The sequence below is a fragment of the Colossoma macropomum genome, unplaced genomic scaffold (genome assembly GCF_904425465.1).
Source record: "Colossoma macropomum unplaced genomic scaffold, Colossoma_macropomum, whole genome shotgun sequence".
Lineage (NCBI taxonomy): Eukaryota > Metazoa > Chordata > Actinopteri > Characiformes > Serrasalmidae > Colossoma > Colossoma macropomum.
The window spans coordinates 41,972,869-41,995,383 of record NW_023494784.1 but is presented as its reverse complement, the minus strand read 5'-3'; the positions used below and the strand labels follow the sequence as shown (position 1 = coordinate 41,995,383).

The window sequence follows — 22,515 nt, the reverse complement described above, 5'->3', positions numbered from 1 at the left end:
GGCTGGAGGTTAGGGAACCAGCCTTGTGACCGGAAGGTCGCCGGTTCGATCTGTGCTGACAGTACGTGAATGAAGTGCCCTTGAGCAAGACACCTAACCCCCAACTGCTCCCCGGGCACTGCGGATAGGGCTGCCCACTGCTCCGGGCGAGTGTGCTCACTGCCCCCTAGTGTACATGTTCACTAGTGTGTGTGTGTGGTGTTTCACTGCATGGATGGGTTAGAATACAAAGGTGGGACTAATAGTGTTGTGGGACTAATAATGAGTTTGCACGATAAACACATTAAAAGCTGCGATAACAGGTCAGTTTACCTCATCAGAGGTACTAACTAAGAAAATAATTGTTTATCAGTGATGATTTTTATTACATTTTAGTGTAGTCATAAAAATAATAACAATAATATTAATAACAACAAAGATAATGACTTTTTGTATTTAATTATTAGAGTGAAACGCATATTGTAGGCTCTCTTTGCGCAATGAAACTTTCATGCAACTAGTTGCATGTTGTGAGTTCACTGCAGCATAATTTCATTGTAAGTTTCCAGCAATTTGAAAACAACTTTGCATACACTCAGTTACTCCACTGGGCAGCCACATTAGCACCTTGCATTTTTGATGCACCATATCATTTTTGCCAGAATGTCATTTTCATACATTTTTACCGTTTTGATTATAGTTCTTTATATATTTTATGTATATTTCTGTAATAAATTTCATCTTTTGGATCCCAAACAAATCTGAGCTCTGTGTAAAATTAGGGGGCAGCAAGCGAAGAGGCATCACAACAACAGCAAGCTAAAGAGGAATAAACAGCGGCACAAGCAGGTGTTTAAACAGTTGTTAGCATTAGCTGGTTAAAGAAACATTGCGTAGCACGTTTGTTGTCATGACTCTGGAAACTGACCAACCTGGAGTCGGTAAGAGGGTCTCCTTTTTCACTGCCCAGTAAGCAATCTTCTTTTTTATTTTCTTGTCCATTGGTCAGTGAAATTAATAGTTGAATGAATGTCGTTCAACATGATAATGTGATCTGTTATCGCTGTTTTGATTAGCTGTTTCATGAAACCTGTTCCATGACTGCTACAACTGTTGCTGCTGAGTTTCTGAGTTGCAGATTGCTTTCCATTGTGCAGCTGTTAGCGTTAGCTGTTTTGTTGTCATGACTCCGGAAACTGACCAACCTCGGGTCACTCAGGGAACCTTCTTTTCAACCACCCAATAAGCCATCGTCTGTTTTATTTTCCATTGATCCAGTCAAATCAATAGTTTGAATGAATGTCGTTCAACATGATCATGTGATGTGTTGTCGCTGTTTTGATTAGCTGTTTCATGAAACCCGTTACATGACTGCAACAACTGTTGCAAATGACTTGCAGGATGCTTTACATTATGCAACTCAAGCGCAATTTAGTTTCATGTAGGTTTCAAGCAACTAAAGTTGCGTAAACGTGTAAACCCAGCCTTAATTTTTACGTTTTCTTATAGCATGTTCAAATATTTGAGGTAGTGTTTGATAGAATATTCAAAAATAAATATAGTCAGTAGTTGCAGCCCTGAAACATGCATTGTTACAGCCCTAGAAATTGCAAATGAAAGCGTGAAGGCTGAGCGAGCCGAAGTACAAAACCACACAGACAACAAAATGCTTGATTTTGACTAAACGGCTCTTTCTGACTTTCACCTCTCCTCTAAAAATCCTTGCCCTTCTTATCATTTTTTGCTCTTTTCCATTGGTCTTGTTCCTCTTCACCGCCCCCATTTCTTCCCCCCTCTCTCTCTCTCTCTCTCTCTCTCTCTATCTCTCTCTCTCTCTCTATTTGGGATAGCTGCCAGTTTCCTTTTGACTGCTTTTTCTTGTCAGTCACTTTGGCGTTGAAGGGGGAGTCAGGGGCCAGCCTGTTGTATTACAGTTTAATCGTTTTTCCCTAAACAAATATCCCTGGCCTCCGAGGAGCTGTCAGGAGGATTATCCTGGGGGGGGGGCTCAGCTTTGGAGGGCTGAGCGGACAGGAGCTGGAGAGGGAGAGCGAGGGGAAGCTGCTGTTTGAGAGTGGACGAGCAGGACAATGGCCCCAGTGAGGGCTTTTTGGGGGAGGGACTGAAAGGTAGTGATGGTGTTTCCCCTAATAGGAGGGGGTCTTGAGTTTTGTCTTATTACTGTTGCATTCTCTGTGCTGTCTTGGGCTTTGATTGAGCACCACTTCCCTCCCCACCCGCCCCCCTTTCCCCAGCTAACCCCGCTTGCCCCCAATTTGTTAGCACCCACAAAAGGTTGCACTCACAGGCTCTGTTGCCGCGGTTGGGGGTTGAGGTTTGAAAGAGGGACGGCGTCATTCGCTTCTTTGGGACTCGAGGGTTCGCTAAGATGGAAAAAAAAAGCAAGAAAAATGCAACAAAAACAGATTACATGTCCTCCTCCTCTTTGTCCTGGCAGAGTCCTGTAGATAGGAAAAGCTGACACAAATTTGTGCTTTTCATTCCACCGTCTGTCGTCTTCTCTGCTTCTTCTTCTCAAGAGTTGAAAAACATGCTCTTTGTGCTTGTCCTGCTCAGAACTTTTGGAAGAGAAGCCGTGTCCACATTATCGCTATTTGCAGCTCCACACAGTGTTGAGTTTGTGCACTTGTTGGACAAAATTGGTAGAAGCTTGGTTGTATGTTCAGCCTAAATGAGGCATTTATATGAATTTACAGCATTTGGAGCTTCAGAAAACTGGCTTCCAAGCTCATTTGGAACGTATGAACTAGACCGGGGGTCACCAACATGCGTCTCTTTTACGTCGTTCAACACAGTTTAACAATAAATGGTCTTAAACTCTGGAGTTAATGTAGAACTGCTGATTCACCCTTTAACCCTGAAGGTCGGCACGCAGACTGCTGGTCACCAATAGCAACGACAACAGTCTGGCCTAGCTAGTAGCTAACGAAACGGCAAAGAGAAAGATTTAAGACGAACATCGATAATTTGACATTGATACGTTTAATCTGCAACGAGAAACTGTCAAACACTAAAAAGTCCCAAGGCTGAAGTCAGATTCTTGTTCAGATTTTCCCGTTCCACCTTAAATAATGCAGCAGTTCTGGCGCCTCAGGCACCATTTAAGGTGGAGCAGGAAAATTCAAAGAAGAAGCTGGCGAACGAGAAGCGACTTCAGCCTTGTAAAAAGTTGAACATTGAGAGACGTTTTACACAAAACTGTTCTACTTTTGCGGAAAAGTTTCCTGCCGGAGATGCAAGAAAAGCAGCTATAGCTGAGCTAAAGCTGAAAGCAGAGCAAAGTGAGTCTGTGTTTTCATTTATATTATATTTTTTTGCTGATACTAGCACATCAGCACATACTGAGACGCATTTACAGCCAAGATGCTAAAATGGACATAAAATGTTGTGGCCACCAAGGTGGTTTAATTTTTGGTGAATGGACAAAATGGCACTTCTTAACAGTTGGGTTGCGACCCCTGAACCAGACTGAAACCAGTTTTTACTGTTAGGGTGATCAAGCCCACAACAAGTGAGTTCTGTAATCAATTAGCCCATCAGAATTGTTCACAGTGGTGGTGATAGGAACCAGACGTCCACCTCTAAAAGCTCCCTCACAGAAAATTACTACACAAAGTGGTTTTGATTTCACTGCCTTATGGCAGACATTGTTTTACAGTAGATTTGCTAAAACATCTTGTTAATCTATTTGTTTTAATTCCCTCATTGTGAGAGGGTGTATTGTGAGGCAAAATAATCTCCTAAAAACGTATTTCTTTCAGATTTTCCATTGTTTTACCATCATAAACATTACATATAAAAACTTGACACGTGTAGGTTCACTGGTGGTTTTGGATAGTACGTAAAATGGCTGTATTTGTGTTGTGGACATTGTGACCCCTGGTTCCCATCACCACCACTGTGAACAAGTCTATAACTTTCCCTGCAACGAGCCGTTTTACATGAAACCACTCTAAATGACTGTGTTTACATTGCAACGACAGAATAATGCAAGAATTTAGAAAATTCAGTGAAATTTCTCCTTTAACACGTTCAAGCGTAAATAACTTTATATTTGAGTTACAGGCACTGTCTGGTTTTATAGTGATCCACACTTCTGCGGCGAGTAAAGTTGACTCAAACAGCTCAAAAATTGAAATTGTTTCTGGTTCAGTTTATTGGTGTATTAATTAGATTAGCTTGAATCAGCCTAGTTAGGTTAATCTCTCGTTTAATTGGGACTTGCAAAGCAATGCCATTGATTTAAATGGATTGTTTCACACGGTAATAAATGGGGGCCTATCAGATGGCTACATATTGTCAAGTCTGTTTCTTCGTACAGTAATGAAGAAAGGAAGCAAGATTTCTGAAGACTGAAGGGCTTCAAGCATGTTTGCCATTCTGTTCAGAAACTGCACAGAGTCTGTTATTTACCAACTGGTAGCGTTCTAGGCTGATACCTGTGGGCTGAACTGGTAAACCTGAATACAAAACACCGTCATGGTTAGAATAACAAAAACATGTAAAATACATCCAAACTTAACATTTTAGCACGAGACAACGCCATGACACAAAAATAACATTATGCAAAGAGAAATAATGAAAAATTAGACAATTTAAGAGGTAATTAACAGAGAATGCTGGGAAGACTCTTAGGTCTGTAGGACTTATCCAAACTAATTTATCTTAACTGGATTCATCTAAGAAACTAAGCTATTATACACACTTGAAAATGATGGTTCTTCGAGTTTTTTAGTAAAGAAAATGCTATATAGATCCATGAACGCTTTGTATGATTAAAACGTTCTTCAGATTGGTGAGGAATGTGCTGTAGATGGTTCCATTTAGAACCCTTTTAGAAAAGGGTTCTGTATAGCACCAAAAACAGTTTTTTCTACTGTTACGATGTCAAGCTTGTTACAATAGAAGAACCATTTTTTGGTGCTATATAGAACCCTTTTCAGCCATATACAGCACATTCTCCATCAATCTGGAGAGCCATTTCACCATGCAAAGAACGCTTTAATCATGCAAAGGGTTCTTTGAGTGTTCATGGTTCTATACAGAACCATTTTCTTTGCTAAACAATATTTTTTAAGTGTGCACGAAATAGTATATGTTACTACATTTACATTAACATGTTACAGATGAGTGAACCAGAAGATTATTACTATGAAGTGTCGTCGTTTCCGACTCCTGGAGACCATATAGATGTTCTTTCTCCAGAATATCCTGTCTTCTGTTTGGGTGCTCAGGGTTCTTAATGGTTGGTTCATGATTCCTCTGATTGTATCCATCCATCTTGTAGATGGTCGTTCCTTCAACTCTTCCCGAACGGAGGAAGTGTCCATAGTAAGAGCTTCAGTTTGGTTATCTGGGCTTCGAGGGAAAAGTGAGGCTTGATTTGGTCGAGGGTCCATTCGTTTGTTTTCTTTGCCATCCAAGGTTCTCTTACAAGTCTTTGCCAACACCAAAGTTCAAAGGCATCTATATTTTCCTGCCTCGCTTGTTTGTTGTCCAGCTTTCACATCCATAAAGAACCACAGAGAAAATCAAAGCCTGGACAAAAAAAATTAAGTTAGCACAGTTATATTTTACACTGTAGTATTCAATGATATGTTATATATTATATATAGCTTCTTTGGTTGTGGTGTAGGGAAGCAGGGCAAGCTATATGTATAACTGCTTCAGCATTTAAGGAGGAATGGAAAATTTGTTAGCACCAGAATGTAACTGCTGCGTAGTTTAAGGTGGGATGAAAAAAAGCAGTTCTAGATTAAACACAAACACAAAATTTGAAGCTTTTAAGAGACGTTACGTTTTACTTGAAGCTTGTGACAAACATATTAGCATAGTTTTCCTTGTAGCAGTTTCACAGTGGCTCTTTCTGTAGTGGTAAAGGGCTGACACCGCTGTTTACGTTTCTAACAAGATATTGATTGGGCTGCTGCTCGTATTCAGTCAGCGATGTATCTAGATCTTCAAGAATACTTAGTGAGCTTTTTTTGTCAGGAAATTGGGCCCACCTATTGGGAATCAAAATGTGATTGGTTGACTCCTCGGTCACCTCGTAATTATGCTGATAGTTAATCCAACCTGTTAGGACTTCTATTCAGCTCCTGATGTCCTAAACCAATAGGAGAACCCACTTAGCTCTGTCTACCTAGATATCATGGGGAAAAACTGTTCCTGATTGGCCAGTTTTCCACTGTGTGTTTACAGAGTTGAAGCCCTACTGTAATACTTGGGCTTGTTTAAATATAAGCATTATTCTACTGAAAAAAATGAACTAAAATTGCGCTTCCCAGAAATCATAAGGCCTTTTCTGAGGATCTAGAAGTAGAGCTGGGCGATATGGCCAAAAATGTTATCACGATAAACAAAATTCATATCGTTCGATATCGATACATACCGCGATAAATTTCAACTCATTATTTCTAAGTTTGAAGGCTGATTTTTGCTCCTGGGGGGTTAATTGCTGTTTTAAACTATCCTTTATGGTCTGAACACGACAAACACTCACCAAACAGTGGGACATTTCACAGATCTGTCATGGGAGAGTGGGAGAAAGTTTCTAGTGAGCTGTTTTTACCAGCTGGAAAAGCACGGCTATTTTGTAATAGTCATAATTTAAGAAAGAAAACAGATTATGTTTAGCTGGTGCCGAGCGCTCGGCTACCCCGCTACAAATGACATCACAGTACTCAGACACCAGCTAGACGACTGGATTTCTCTATACTATCGTAGTAGTTTGAGGGGTGAACCGCAAAATATCAACACCAGACAAACAGAGTCCTCCTTTTAGGTACGTTTAAACTGAAAGCGGTGCTTTTGTGTCTTGTTTGATCCACAATATCATCAGTTCTCCGTGTTGTGGAGTGATAGAGCGCTGCTTTAAGTTAGCCAGCTGCTAAAAACAGCTAGCCTGGAAAGCTAGCGCTCTCCCGCTCTCCAATGCCTCACAGCTTCCTCAGTTTACTTTCGTTTAAATCAGGGCTGTAATTTACATGAACCACTTCTTTCTTTCACTTTCGTTGCTTGTGAATGCACGAATACTCAAATATGACTGTCCGAGCGCTGCAACAGCGCTGTAGTTGTGAGGAGTGTGATTTAACGCTGCTAAAGCTGGTTAGGATGTACAGAAAGAGGTGAGTTCGCTGTAGGACAGTACAGTTACTCCACTGACCTCGTCACTCACATTCGGTCACAGGAGAGCAGATCGCCGGTCGCTCCACTCAAACAGGGACTGTATAACTCCGCGTTTCAGCCGTTGCTAAAGACTCATCTTCCTCGTGGCCCCCTCCCTCTCTAATCGTGTAGAAAAACTCGGAAGTGCGCCCTCTCCTGGCGACAGCAGAGTAGTGTCGCTTTCCTTGCAATAGAAAACGCCACCAAGGCTTTCGCTGGAATGTGGAAGCGTGAGAGCGGTGTATTATATCGAACATTTATCGAACATGTCGTAACGCTCAATCGAGGAAAAGTTATATCGCGATAATTATCGTTATCGTTTTATCGCCCAGCCCTATCTAGAAGGCCCTGAAATTTCCCCTCTGATTAAATGCAACTGAACTTTTTAGTTGAGTGTGATAGATTCTGTTAAATCAACCCCTAACCCTAAACCTAACCCTTACACTAATGGTGTTAATGATCAACGGAGCATCACCAGAAAGTTTGTTACTGATTAAAGTATCTGTAGATCGTCTATAGAGGACCATTAAAATAAAATGCGACTGATTCTTTTACCTACAGTTAATCAGTAAGTATTTGTGGCTATTTTCTTTTCTGTAGACAAGCATAGAGGTTTACAGCGCCCACTGTGTAATTGCTAACTGTTGCTCATCTCACATCAAAACGCTGCTGACCAGCGTTTAATGAGCAATCTTCATTCAAACTATTATGTCGGCAGAATAACAGGACTTTGTGTTGGTCCACGCGCACTGTCCGTTTGAAGCTCGAGAGACCCCGTCACCTCCACGCATGCACACATAGACATGTCCCTTTCTCAAGCCTTATCACGTAGTTTGCTTGAACTCTGTCTTTCTGCTTGGGCTTTTCACATAACCCTGAAGAAGGACCCTGTCGAGGGGTACAAGGACAGCAGATCAAATGGGACGGTTACAGCTGTAGACGGGACAATAGAGACGAGTGTGGGAGCTTGTGGGAGGTGTGGGGTCAGGTGGGGGCTCAGGGACCACTGTTTACATCAAAAAGATGGCCAGCGCCTCACGCACACTCGCACAACCTTGCGCTCACCCGTGGTGCACATCGTTTTTTGGAGAGGGTGTCAGCTTGAATAAGGCACATCAAAGCTTCCGGCCCGTTGTCTTTACTCCGGCGCTGCCGCAAAGCGCCGTCTCGTCCCCACCCCACCTCACAGCTTCTTTGCCACGCTGGCTGGACGGTCGAAAGTGCCATGAGCGGGAAACCTCAATCGAAGTGGAACAGAGAGACCCTCTCTCGCTCCCTCTCTCCCCTAAGGACCATGCACCTTCTCTGGGGGCCAGGCACGCCTATTCCACCAAAAAACCATTGTACCCCCGGCACCTACAAGTGCCCTTTTTTTGCCTAAGTAGGCACCATTTTAGGGTTTGTGCTGTTGTTAGACATAAAAGTGGTCCTGAAGTGAGCACATCAAACACCTTAGCTTTCCCACACTCCCAGGTTTGCCCCTATTTTCTCTTTTTCAGTTTCCAGGGGTGCACCGATGTAGAATTTCTGGGCTGATACGATAATCGATGACGCTTTATTATGGTCGATACCAGTTTGTCTTGGGACAAATTTTTATATTATTGAAGATTGCAATAATTTAAATTTAAACAAATGCCACTATTATGCAAATGATCATTCTTTCCTTCTCAGAAGTCTCAAAAGTGCCATTTTCTTTGTTTGTCTGTTTTTTAACCATTCAACCATTTAGGGCATTCTACTGTGTACTATCATTCTACTTTATGGTTAGTTCAAATATGTATGCACTAAACTATATTGCTCTTAATTATAGGTAGGACTAAAACAAAAAGACAAGTTTTTCAACATTATCGATAACGTCGTTGTGGATTTTCCGTTTACATTTTCAAAGAGACGTCCAGTATAGAGTGGGTTACCGAATCACGAATAGTGTTGTACCTGTGTGAGCAGATAGCAAAAGAAAAAGAACGGTTAATGTTATATTAATGTTATATTGTCTATTAAAAATATTATGTTAAAAATGTATATATATCCTTAATATTAAGGATAAAGTCACATACGACATATCCAAGTCTGACTTTGCTTTCCACATTGTTACCTTCAGCCACCAGAAACGCAGCATTCTGGTGTGCATTCTGAAACAGCCATAAATGGACAAAGTAGAAGTTACCAACTTTATTAAAATTTTCCATTCTACCTTAAATAATAGGTACAGGCCCCAGAATTTAACTGCTGCACCATTTAAGGTGGAATGGAAAGTTAGGAGCCAGCAAATAGGAAGCCAGTTTTCAGCCTTATCGTAAATGCTAGCTTTATCTCTATGCTGGTGTTCTGACAAACTGAAGCTCAGCATTTTACATTACGATCGTTAGTCACAGGAATATTCTGAGCCTTATGTTGTGTTCATTAAAAGTATTTAGCAGCTACTTCAAAACTATTGATCATTTGGCTGCTCATCCTGTCACAGCCTAGCATACATTAGCTAGTTACCATGTAATTAACTCAAAATAAAGCTCAGTTTGTTAACTTTTTTTTTTTTTAAAATAAAACAGAAAAAAAACATCTGCTCATCCCAGACGCCGTTTCACACAGAGCTCGTCTCCTGAACTACCATGTTAAAATGTTAAACCGGTAAAATGATTCTGCAGCCTGAAGAGCTGTAACATCAATCTAGATGTTTATTATTATATCACTTATTTTAGCTATTGCTTATTACTTGCTGCGGCTCAAAAGTTTGGACTGAAGTGCCACATGTTTTTCTGTGGTGGTAATTTTGCTCTTCATGAACCTCAGTTCGCCAGAACCTTACCAAACATTTTATTTTTAGCCAGTTTCTGCCGCAGGGGCCTCCCTGCCATCTCCCACTGCTTATACGGCACTGCACCGGTCCCCCATGCTGGACCTTGCGGATGGTGGGCCCACATGCACATTGCCTTTTCTGGCCGAGCCCGGTCTGGTTACGTGGGCTGCACGGCCACCAGGTGCTCACCAAGGAACACTACCCCCAGGCCTGGCTGCAAGGGTAGGTCCTGGTAACCCTCTCCTGGGCGGATTTCTACACGGATTTCTGTGTCTTTTTGTCATGGAGGATTTTTATTTTTACAGGTCTTCAAGTTTACAGGCACATTTAAGCCAATTATTCAGTTATTAGTCAATTAAATTGTATGAATAATCGAAGATCTGAATGTTTTTCGCAGCTCTAATTATAGACTTTATAAACAGACCATTATCAACTGATTAATCACACACACATATACTCTGAATGCCACTTGAACAGATTACGACTTCGATTTTCAGTCTGGTAAAGAATGCTGGGGATCATGAGAATGAATCGAATAAAGTCCAGTACATGACATCTGCTGTCCAGTAGAGAGTCAAATGAATGAGGTTGTCCAGAAGAAACGTGCTAACACATCAAGTTAGCAAATATTTTTGGTTTTCAACCAAACAAACACCAGAAAACCGCTGGACGTTAACAGTGTCGAATGCTGTCTGTGGAGAATATAGTTTTGTTGTAGTAGTTGTTATAAATGATTAAATAATATTACAGCCTAATATGTATGGTAATTATAAAGTGATTATATCACCATAGGGTAAAGCTCTACAACATCACATGGTACTTTGTAACTGAATTCTGATCTTTATAATCTGTAGATAAAAGCATTTCACTGTTGTCGGAAGAAAACCTCATATCTCCATTTTTTGACGTTTTTCAGTTTTTGACATAATCTGAAAATGCCTGTTACCCTTTACATTATGTGTCAATTTCATGATGACTGGACCAAAAGAAACAGCCCAAAATTGCTTGCAAAAAATTCTGGTTCCATTGACTTACATTAAAAGTAAAGTGTGTTTTTTCTTTCTCCTGTAAAGTTACCATTTTGGAGATACAAGGTTTTGTTCTGACAGCAGCAATTTGTTTTAAATTACAGTACTGTCCAAGGCTAATACCAGTAAAACCAGTACCAACTACTGCTATCTATCTATCTGTCAATCTGTCTATCTATCTATCTATCTATCTATCTATCTGTCTGTCTGTCTTAATTTCATTTTAAAACACAATTGCATAGTACGCACTGTGTGAATAGCAGGGTAAAGATAATTATTGATTAGTTTTACAAAGCTGTTACACCGGATGTGATCATTATTGTAAACATCAACATTATTATATGCAAATATCTTGCATATTTAGCAGACTTTCAGAGCTCCTTCTAATGCACAGTGAATGTAACAACTGAAATCTAGGCCAAGCACTCTTGTTTGTATAGTTGTGGGGGTGGGTATTGGTGGGGTGGTGGTTGTTCTCCACTACATTCCATTTTAGTGAGTTTAAAAGAATAAAAGTGGCCACCTCCAGTGACTGTATATGAATTGGTGCATGCACAAACTAAAAATAGAGCTGAAATATCAGTGGTATTTATCAAGTCCAGTATTAAAGCGATGATTAGAATTACATTTTCCCCTTTATCAGTAAATATGTTCAACCATAAATCAAAGACTGATATACAGTGTTCTCCTGTCATTTGCTGCTTGCTTGACGAGCCTCCAAAAGAGTTGTGAAGTTGCCAAAGAGGACTTTTCCACAGTTCCACATACCGATTGAATTACTTCAGTACCATGATTATCGAAAAATTCCCCTTCAGTACTGAATTTCAGTCTTAGCATCCATAAGCCATACTTGTTCCCAAATCCAGACTGCTGATTGAATATCTAAATTAAATTATGTTCCGTGTCCCTGTTATTAACAGTAGTGATGGGCTGATCCACATTTTTTTTTCAGTTCTGAGCGAATTTCGTTAAACAACTGCAGATATGGAATCGGATTCTGATACTAAAGCTCTTTTTACTTAAATATTATCTTCGTTATTGTTGGTATTGTGTTTAAAGTTGTGTTTAAGGTGTCTGATCTTTGGGTTGTCTGCTGGAAGTTTATCACGTTTCTGGAAAGCATCAGCAAGCGTCGCTGCTTGGTGGCATCTTCCTGTCTGTTAGCTGGCATGAACTCCTGGTTCTCTTTCATGTGAAACCTCTGCAGGTACTGGTTGTGTTGTACAACGCAGCCGTACTTCCACCTCTTGGCACGCTGGCCTTACACACATTACAATAGCGGTCTTCCTTTCTGCGTTTCCAGACAAAAATATCTCCAAACAAAGGACATTTTAGTCAAACCAACCGCTAATGTTATTTGCTCATGCAGTTACGGACTGAAGTTGCCGTGGGTTCATGGCAAGATGTGGAATGGAATCCGGTTGGTGGTGCTTCATGTTACGTTATGTTACGTTACGGCGAGTTCATGATCCAGTGCAAACTGCGGACTGGAATACGGATCAGTAAGTGGATCGGCCCTGTCCTCCCAATATAGGATGAGTGAATTACATCAATATCAGCCCGATCTCTAATTACCAACAGCAGTCCTTGATCAGTCTGCAGTGCATTGCTGTATAGAAGGTATTAAAAAAAGGGGTCCAGGTACCGGTACTGGTGTCAAAAACATTTGAACAGAACCCGGACCTAATCATCGTTTTTACTCGGCTGTCTAACCTGCTTTGACATTCAGAGCTGTGTCTTGTGGGTTTTATATGAAAACTAATGTGGGGCTGAAGCTGTGGCCGGTTCCTTCCCAGAAGTGACACACATTCTGGGCACTGTATCTGCTGGTGGACTCCGTCCATGAAGGGTGTTCTGGGAGTCACAAGCTGAAACTGTAGAGCAACCTCAGAGGCACTCTGTCCACTCCAGTACTCCAGCAACAAAACCAGGGCCTGAAAATCAGACATTTCGTAATATTGGCCAATAATTTAATATGGTCAGACAGAAGATAATCATTTTAGCTAAACAGGTTTTTGTTTTCTCTCCAATTTGGTCATTACCAGTTCCTCCCACTAGGTCTCCCCCGAATCCTTAGTTAGTTCCGGCCACACAAGCTGATTGGTAGAGAAGCGTTCTCACGTTTTTTTCACAAACAGTATCAAGCAATGACTTTGACAGCTGTAGGAGACGCTCAAGCCATTTGAATGTTTTTACTTCTTACTTTGCCACAAACAGAAAATGGACACTTTTAAGATCACATTTGACCGACAGCCGATTTGGTCAGACTCTGAAGATGAGACGACACTAAATTCCCAAACTGTCATCACCACTGAGCAGCTTTTCAGTCGGCAGCTGTGACAGAAGAACAGCTAAACAACCTGGAATCAGCCAGAAATGAACCCAACACCATTCGCCAAACTAAATGGGCTGTAAGATGCTTTACAGACTGGCTGGAACAAAACAACATTAATACTGATCTGGCAAAAACTGACAAAGCTGAGCTGAACTTGATATTGTGGCAGTTTTATGGCTCAGTCCGCACTTCAGAAGGCGAGGCTTACAGCAGACGGTGCGGTGAGTGAGCGGAGCTTGTTACTCTGATGCCTCTTCAAATTGAGCTGTATAATTGGCCGACCAATATATCAAATCGGGCTCTAAACAGAACTTTATAGGTTCCTGACGTATGGAAACGGATTGATTTTATTCAGGGAATCCACTGAAACCAGGAAAACTGTTAAATATTAGTTCTTAATTGGTGGGATTTTGTTAAAATTGGCCAACCGAACATCAGTCGGGCCCTAAACGGAAGTTTATTTTTGATTGAATGGAACAGAATGAATTTTAACCAGTGAAACCAGGGAAACCATTAAATATTGGTTCCTTATCAGTGGGATTTTCGCTGCTACTGAGGTTTTCACTGCACCTTAAAATTAGCAATATCATATATTGCTTGGGCCCTAAGCAGAACTTAAGGGGTTTTGATGGTGGAACTGGGTTAATTTTGATCAGGGAAAGCAAACACATGTGAAACTCGTACAAATGTTCTTGAAGTCCTGTGATTTGGTTTCATAACATTTAGGAAGGACGGTCCTACTAGAGGGTTTATTTTGTTCCCTAATTCTTAGAAGTCTAGTTATTATTGTGATGTACTACTCATATTTAACAACCTAGTTACATAATTAACTCCACAGTCATGTGAAAAATTACATGGTGCTTTAATTATCGCTGGCAGTAACTCTAACAGGGGTTAAACATCCCTAAAATGATGATGTTTACTTTACGTAGCCGAGTCCATGCCTTTAACGAAATCTTTCTTAATAATAGTTTCAACAACAAGTGGATATGAAGAGAGCGGTTCTGCGATGTGCTATTTTTGGAATGGGGTGGTATTTGTGGGTTCATGCTGCACATGGACGCTGATTACAGGGCAGCCGTGACACACGACACCCCACTGTGCGGCCTGTGGCTCGGCCCTACTATCAGCCACCCATCAGCGGTGGAGCAAAAGGGGGGGAACACCACCTCTGCCTTTTTATAGTCTGGGGTCCCTGCCCCTGGAAACCTCAGGTTTACATTGGCAGCGAAGTGCAGTACATGATGCTAGCTTCCAGCCTCGGCTAGAACAACCCATTACGTATTGGTTTGGAGATGGGTAGGAATGAGTAGAGAGCTGAAAAAGGGGAAGAGAAGTCTCAAGTAAACTGTTCTTAGTCAGGGGTATTTTCGATGGCATGGATATGTCAGTAACAATCTACATTTGTTATTCATAGTGAACTTTTTTCAGTGGACACTGATCAGGCATAACATAATGACCACCTCCTTGTTTCTACACTCATTGTCCATTTTATCAGCTCCACTTACTATATAGGTGCACTTTGTAGTTCTACAGTTACAGACTGTAGTCCATCTGTTTCTCTGATACTTTGTTAGCCCCCTTTTACCCTGTTCTTCAGTGGTCAGGACCCCCATGGACCCTCACAGAGCAGGTACTATTTGGGTGGTGGATCATTCTCAGCACTGCAGTAACACTGACGTGGTGGTGGTGTGTTAGTGTGTGTTGCGCTGGTACGAGTGGATCAGACACAGCAGTGCTGCTGGAGTGTTTAAACACCTCAGTGTCGCTGCTGGACTGAGAATCGTCCACCAACCAAAAATATCCAGCCAACAGCGTCCTGTGGGCAGCGTCCTGTGACCACTGATGAAGGACTAGAGGATGACCAACACAAACTGTGCAGCAGCAGATGAGCTATCGTCTCTGACTTTACATCTACAAGGTGGACTGACAAGGTCGGAGTGTCTAATAGAGTGGACAGTGAGTGGACACAGTGTTTAAAAACTCCAGCAGCACTGCTGTGTCTGATCCACTCGTACCAGCGCAACACACACTAACACACCACCACGTCAGTGTTACAGAGTCCTCAGTTTATTCCTTGTAATGAAACACACTCCTGAAATGGAGACCGAGGCCCAATCCCATTTCACCCCTCACCCCAACCACTTACCTACCTTAGCCCTTTCCTGAGATAGAGCGAAGTGTTAGGGCTACATGGCCCTCCAAACGGACATTTTTCAGAGACTCCAAACGGAGTGATATGAGAAAAAAGGAAGAATGTTACTTATAAAGCAAATTTAAGAACAGTTCCTGGATTAAACATAGCTATTTTCAGGGTGGGCATGGACGGCTGGCACGGTTGAACATCGTCTCACATGCTTTTTTTATCGTCCCCAGGACAATGGGACACCGTTATTCTGGAACCCTGATGTTGCATGCAACTTGCTGTTTTTTAAATGGCTTCGTTGTTTCATGCAGCTTCCAACATGCAACCAGTTGCATGAGTTTCACCTTGTAAAGCCAGCCTTCTAACAGTGAAGTGTGACCCTGATACTGTCTCTTTTATTCCCGCCTGCTAACAATGCATCAAAATCTGACCTACAGCATGCGCTGGCACACGCTGTAATCAGTGACTTGTTTTCTTTTCATTCTCGGACTCCTCCTTTTGCAGATCTTTCTCGTAGATAGCAGTAGGCCTCCCTCTTTGGAGACTGTGTTTGCCGCCTTGTTTTTGCGCCCGTATCTTATCTCCTATCTCCTCCCCGTCTCTTCTTCCGCCTGTGAAGTAGGGAGCCGCCGCCATGCTCCACCGAGAATACTGCAAGTCCGCGTCTGCCTGCTTGCACTCGGCCCTCCAGTCTTTTCTTTCTCTCCTCTTTTCTTCTGCCACACTGTCCCCAGCCAGGGTTTCCCAGATGGCTTGGATAAGGGACACCTGCCAGGCTCACAATCACCTGTTTTGGTTCCTTTGGGATGAGTCTCCTGCTTGTAGGCACCAAATGTTTGATGAAAACACGGACAAGAAAGAGGTGGTGGAGACAAAGCAAAACACGCTTTGGGGATATCAGTTTTTATTGAATAGGCCCGGAATCTCCTTGTTGTGCGTGTTTGACACTCTTTGGCGTTTAGGTACCCTTTATTGTGGGTGGACCATTTTGAAAGACGCAAAGCTTGTTTTATCTTTGGCTTGTCTGAAAGGCAATACGTCTGGTGATCCTGGTCTGACCAAGGTTCACATCATAAACCTGGACACATTAACACACAACACCTAACCTGCCCTGTATTAACGTGATCACCTTTATTAATCATTATCAGCTCCATAGGCAGAATGCACGTTAGTAGATGGGGTGATCGTTACTTCTCTCATTGACCCTGGCCTCTGGGGCGGTGTTGCAATCGCTAATGAGGGGCTTTATCTATTTGTCTTCTGACCTTGATTTTTGGATCTGTGCCTGTTTGTGCTGTGGGCCTCTCTTAGACCCTGTCCACAGATACATGGATATTTTTCAGGTGGCCTCCAGTCCACCTGAAAACAGCATTTTAGGCCTATGTTGGCCTGTCACAATTATTAAATAATCGCTTGATCACCATTATTTGGGCTTATTTTGCACAGTTGTTAGCTTTTACAATCATATATTTGGCACAACAAACAAAATTTGAATTGGGTACCGTTTGATCAGTTGGTTTAAGGCAAATGCATGTGCAAACCTTGTACAAATGTACAAACAATTCCAAAAGAAAATTAGGTAAAATGCAAAGAAAAACAGAAGGCAGTGATGTACAGATCTACTAGCATTAGAGTGAAATCAGTACAAAGACAAGATACATATGTTTTATCTTAGCAACTTCATTGTTTTTTGGTCATCCTGAAATTGATGCCTGCAAGATGTCCCAAAAAATTGGGTCATGGTCCATTTAAGGCGAGGAACATTGTGAAATGTTCAAAAAATCTTAAACAGGTGATACAGTAATGCTTGGATATAAAAGCAGCATCCAGGAAAGGCCTAGTCCTTTGTAAGTCTTTGTTTTTTTACCAAAAATGCAACTTAAAAATAATGTTCCTCAGCCAGGGATTGCAAGGTTTTTATTTCACTTTCTATGGTGCATAATATTAGTCAAAGATTTGGGGAATCTAGAGAAATCTCTATGTGTAAAGGACAAGGCCAGAAACCGCAATTGAATGCTCCTGACCTTCGACCTTTCAGATGGCAAGGCAACAAAACTGGTTGTGTGATGGATGGATTACATGGGCTCAGGAATACTTTGAAACACCATTGTCCGTCGCTGCATCCAGAAATTTAAGACTGTGTTAAGATTGTGCTAATCACAGTACAAATGTTACCCACATCAAAAAACGCTTTCGCCTTCTCTGGGCTAGAGCTCATCTGTAGTGAACTGATGCGCAATGGAAACGTTGCTTGTGGGCTGATGAGTCAACCTTTTAGATTGTTTATGGAAATAATGGATGTTGTGTTTTCCTGGCCAAAGAAAAAAAGGAACAGCCAGATTGTTACAAGCATAAAGTTCAAAAGCCAGCATCTATTATGGGGGGTTATTAGCGGTTAACATGCATATTTATGAAGGCACCATTAATGCTGAACACATTTTGAAGCAATATATGCTGCCTTTGTCTTTTTCAGAGACAAAGGAGTTTCTGGGTATTAAACTACGTTTCCTGTGTCCCAGCTTTATACACCTGTGTAACTCCAAAATTGCAGAAAAAAATAGAAAACATATTTCTTATGGGTAAATTGTATTGGTAAAAGCCTATGACCACCGTGATTAGAGCAGTGTTTTTATATTCTTGTGTGAAAGGAGAGATTTCTAAAAAAGGTTGTTGGTGTGGACAGGAAATAATTTTTTTTGGGGGGGGGGCGGGATGCATTTTCAGAAATACCAGGATACATATGGATTAGGCCTAAGTCTTTTTTTTGTCCTTCTCCCATCTTGCAGGATGTCAAAGGCCGGTCGGTTTGTCGCGAGGTAAGGCCAAGGTATGCTGCTACAGTGGATGGTACTATTGCCAGAGCTGCCACCAGGACAACCTCTTCCTCATTCCTGCTCGACTACTGCATAACTGGGACACAAACAAACATAAGGTACATACACGCAAATAGATCCTGACTGACATACATAGTGCCTGACTGACAGACCAGGTCGAAGCACAATGCAAATATGTATCTTATGGTAACACTGAGTCCTGACATCATAGCCACTGTGACCAAGATTCTTTGGAAGATGCTCTTTGCTCAGTTCTTGGGGAAGGTACAGTGTGGGGGAAGGGTGTCCTTTACACAGTAATATATTAACATCTTATCTGCAAGTATGTCTGCCTTAAGAATTATAGGATCGTGGGATACTATGGATTTATAGGACATACCTCTGTAGAAATGAGCACTGAAGATCATTGCATCGGATGAAATGTAAAAAAAAAAAAAACAACAAAGAACATAAATACAGTATAATCAAACTGAAACCATCACAATATTACATACCATACTAATTTTAAAATTAAAGTACAGATAAAGTACTTTACACAGAGAAGTACTTAGCTCGTAAACAATGCTTAAATAACTGTTCATTTTGGATCAGGTGTCCAAACAGGCGAAGGAGTTTCTAGAGTTTATATATGAGGAGCCCTTGTTGGATGTGCAGCAGTTGAACCCGTGCCTGTACGAGCATTCGGAACCCCTGGCCGCCGTTCTCAAACTTCGGCAGCAGCTCCAGTCTCTCAGGGCTTACTTATTCAGCTGCCGTGCCACTGTTGCAGAGGACCTGCGCCGCCGGTGAGTGCCTTCGCAAAACCAAACCAGAAAGAAGGTGTTTCAGTTGGGTCGGGTATGCAGCAGCTTTGCCTGTTTTTGCGTTTGTTCACATCTAGAATCACTTATAAGCTTGTTTAAGGAAAGGGCTGATTACTGCAGGTTTGTTTGGTCACTGGAAAAGTTTGCCCAAACTGAATTGCACAGTTCCATAATCACCTTTTACACACAGTTTTTGCAAAATGATAGGTTTCCTCAAACTGTGATGAACAGCAGTTATTGCCGATTGCATGTCCTCATGCAACAACACCTGCCTTTTTCTCTTGAGAAAATTTTTAGTCTTATACACCATTTTCAAGCAGAGTGGGGTCCTAAAGCAGCTTTCGCACTCGACTAAATGTTCCAAACTCTCGGTGTAACCAGCAAAACTCATCTTTGCCTTTATTCTGACGTTGAAAGAAAAGATACATATGGACTGACCACTTGTAGGACCACAGAGGGTAAATGGAAGAAGTTGAGCCTGATTACTGAGCCTGATCTTAAGTGGATTCCTGAGGCCCAGGTTGAGTGGAAATGTAAAGGGACTGTGTTTACGTGAAGGGCTCCTCACTAAAAGGCCTGTCTCCATGACGAATACTCCATGCCCTCCTTAGGGTCATTCTTATGTGTGGAGACCATGCGGCCGCACTTATCCTCTCACACATTCACACTACAGGAAGAAAAAGCCTACACCACTCTCTGATGAAATATCACCCATTGGAACACTGTGGAGCCACTACCATTTCCAAATGGGCTCCCTTTGCCCATGTTGATTATGGCTAGTTTTGTTTAAGCTTTTTCTAAGAGAAGAGAGAATGGGAGCGGTGAAAAGAGTTTATCATGCATGGTGTACTTTAGGCAAGGAGGAAGGAAGGATTAATCAAGCAGTGGAATCTTCTAAAGGTAAAGTGCAGTTGAAGAGGATGTTCACCTATTTTTGTGTTTGCTGGTATGAGGGATGGTGAAAATTACTCAGGAGTTATCTAGGTGTGTGAACAAAAGCATTTTCCCTACATACATCACGCAAAACAGCAATTTGTGATTGGTCAATTTGCATGTCCAGCAAGCTCCCTCTAACTGTGAAAGTAGACCGTATTTGGCCATGTTGCATCACAACCTGTCAGACTCTCTGGCAGTAGCAATCGTAGCCAGCAGCACCGCCACCACATGGAAACAGTTACATTTCCAAGAGATTTCATAGCAAGTAATGCAAAATCAATTTGCAAATTTCGAGTAGTATTTTATTAGTGACCAGGTAGTGACATGAGTACCTGAGGGTCTACGACAAACCACCCCCCCCCCAGCTCGGTAACATGTCATTGGATATGTCCATGACACCTGCTTGTGTAATTTGAACAGGTCCTGAGGCAGTTTTCTCACAGTCTGCAAACTGTTCCAGATGCCCTGATATTTTCAAGCAGTGAACCTTATAGTGTGATCACTTCTACAAGAAGTAGAAGGAACGGCGATGAGCCAATGAGAGCACAAAAATCCTCTCAGGGAGAGAGGCACAAGCAGCTAAAACAACAAACATGGCAGAGGGGTTGTATGAGAAAAGACTGAATATTGACCGAGGCTGCTACTCACTGTCACTACGGCTGGGTTTGGAGCAGTCAGTATTCTCCTCTGTCCTGGCAATCACCCCTCACATTCTGCATGAGCCCATGAAACAGAGGAGGCTATTGAGCAATGGAAAGACCATGAAAATGATCATTTTAAATCAGATTAGTGCAGACTCAGTGACTGCAGCAAATTGCTCAAGCTCCTGTTTGGCACTTGTCGCGCTTATTTCGGTGAGATATCAGGTGTGCTTTGTCCTAGATTTCTCTGGGTGAAGTATTGAATAATGTGCAAGCCTTGTCTAAAATTGCTTATGTAGTGATTCTGAGATTTTAAAAGTCCACTAGGCTTTAGTCGATTTCTCATTTCCATCCCTAGACTGAACAAGTTTGCGTATGTGAGATAAGAGATGACAAGCACTGCTGTAGATCAACAAAGAGAAACTGACTAGTGTTGGTCTCATGTACCCCAAACCGTGTCAGATATTCAAACTCTGGTCCCATAGAAAGGATGCAAAAGACGCAACCCACAACATTCTTAGATAGTTGAGCCACCATGAATTTTTATATTTGGCAACTGAACTCACACAAATGCTCACATTGCAGTCACGGTCCAGCTGTCACTCTTGTCGAGTATATATATGGGCTTAGCTTATTGAATTATTGAACGAGCCAGGCCGCTTTCCTCTTCTGTCTTTTGAACTTCACGGTGACCTAGGCCGTGGGTGCCTGTTTGAAGTACAGATGAAGCGGTCAACAAAGGCAGAGGCACGGTTTGGTTTGGTCAGGCCGAGGATCTGTCGGAGGTGCACCTCTCCATCCCCTCTGGAGCTTTCCCAGCTGCACCGTGCGGCAGCGGCTTTATCAGGCTGAGGTGTTTACGGGCAGCAGCGGCAGTGACCCCGGCTAGAGGCGGTGCAGGGTTCCCTGTGTTTACGGGCAGGCTGCGCGCCTGCAGCGGCTAATGCTCCGCCTTTCCAAACAGTGCAGGATTGATGAGGGCGGTGGCGCTAAAATATTACCCCGGCCATCCATCGCCTGGGGGCCAGGCACCCGTCAGCGGCCCTGGAGAGTACGGGGAGTGTTTACTTTGAGCAGCAGAAAGAGAGGAGAGGGCTGTCACAGCCCACACTGCAGAGGCTGATCTAATGCATCTCTGTGAACCGTACAGGCCGCCACACACAGACACTCTTGTTTTTGGTTTGGACAAAAATCTAATTTACATAATTCACCACTTACCCCTCATCAGCCAAGACATGTTTGGTGTCTGAGGTTTGATTTTTAGGCTGGATTAACACAGTGAAATCATAGATTAGAAACCATTTTTTACCTACTTACCTACCTATTGTCCAGTAGTCCTGTGTCCACCCTTTGCATTTATTACAGCTTCTGTTAATTTCGGGAGACTTGCTTTCAGTTTTTCAAGAATATTTTTCCACACTTTCAGAGTTTCCAGTCTTGGAGGTTTGTTGGATTTTATACTTCTTGTGATCCAAGTCATCTCAAACACATGCATGATATTAAGGTTTAGACTCTGGTGTGGTCAGCTTCTTGTTTGAGTACAAATACAAGCTGTTTGGACAGCTTTCACTGTTTGCTGGCTAGTTTGCATGCAAGTTACTTTTGCAGTGAAGCTGTGAGGCTAATGTGGCTAATAAGTAATGGAAACAGATAGCCACCAGGCTGGCATTGTGTAAAACGCTTGCCTAAATTTTTTTACCCCTTAAATATGTGGGCCCACACTGTAGTTTCTCACTCTCATAACTCCATAATTTCCATTTTTTATAGAGGTTATTAAATAATTTAAAGAAATGGCTGAATCACATAGTAAGTCTGTGATTCAAGGGGT

The 22,515-nt window shown here is 42.1% G+C and overlaps 1 protein-coding gene across 2 annotated transcripts in view; it reads left to right on the top strand.

Moving 5' to 3' along the window:
- Positions 1-22,515, top strand: part of plekhm3 (pleckstrin homology domain containing, family M, member 3) — a 74,728-nt gene that overhangs the window by 23,646 nt on the left and 28,567 nt on the right. For both annotated transcript variants that reach the window (XM_036571736.1, XM_036571743.1), the window contains exons 5-6: positions 18,260-18,405; positions 18,899-19,092. In XM_036571736.1, coding sequence (XP_036427629.1) covers positions 18,260-18,405; positions 18,899-19,092 — 340 coding nt within the window. The remainder of the gene's footprint in view (positions 1-18,259; positions 18,406-18,898; positions 19,093-22,515) is intronic.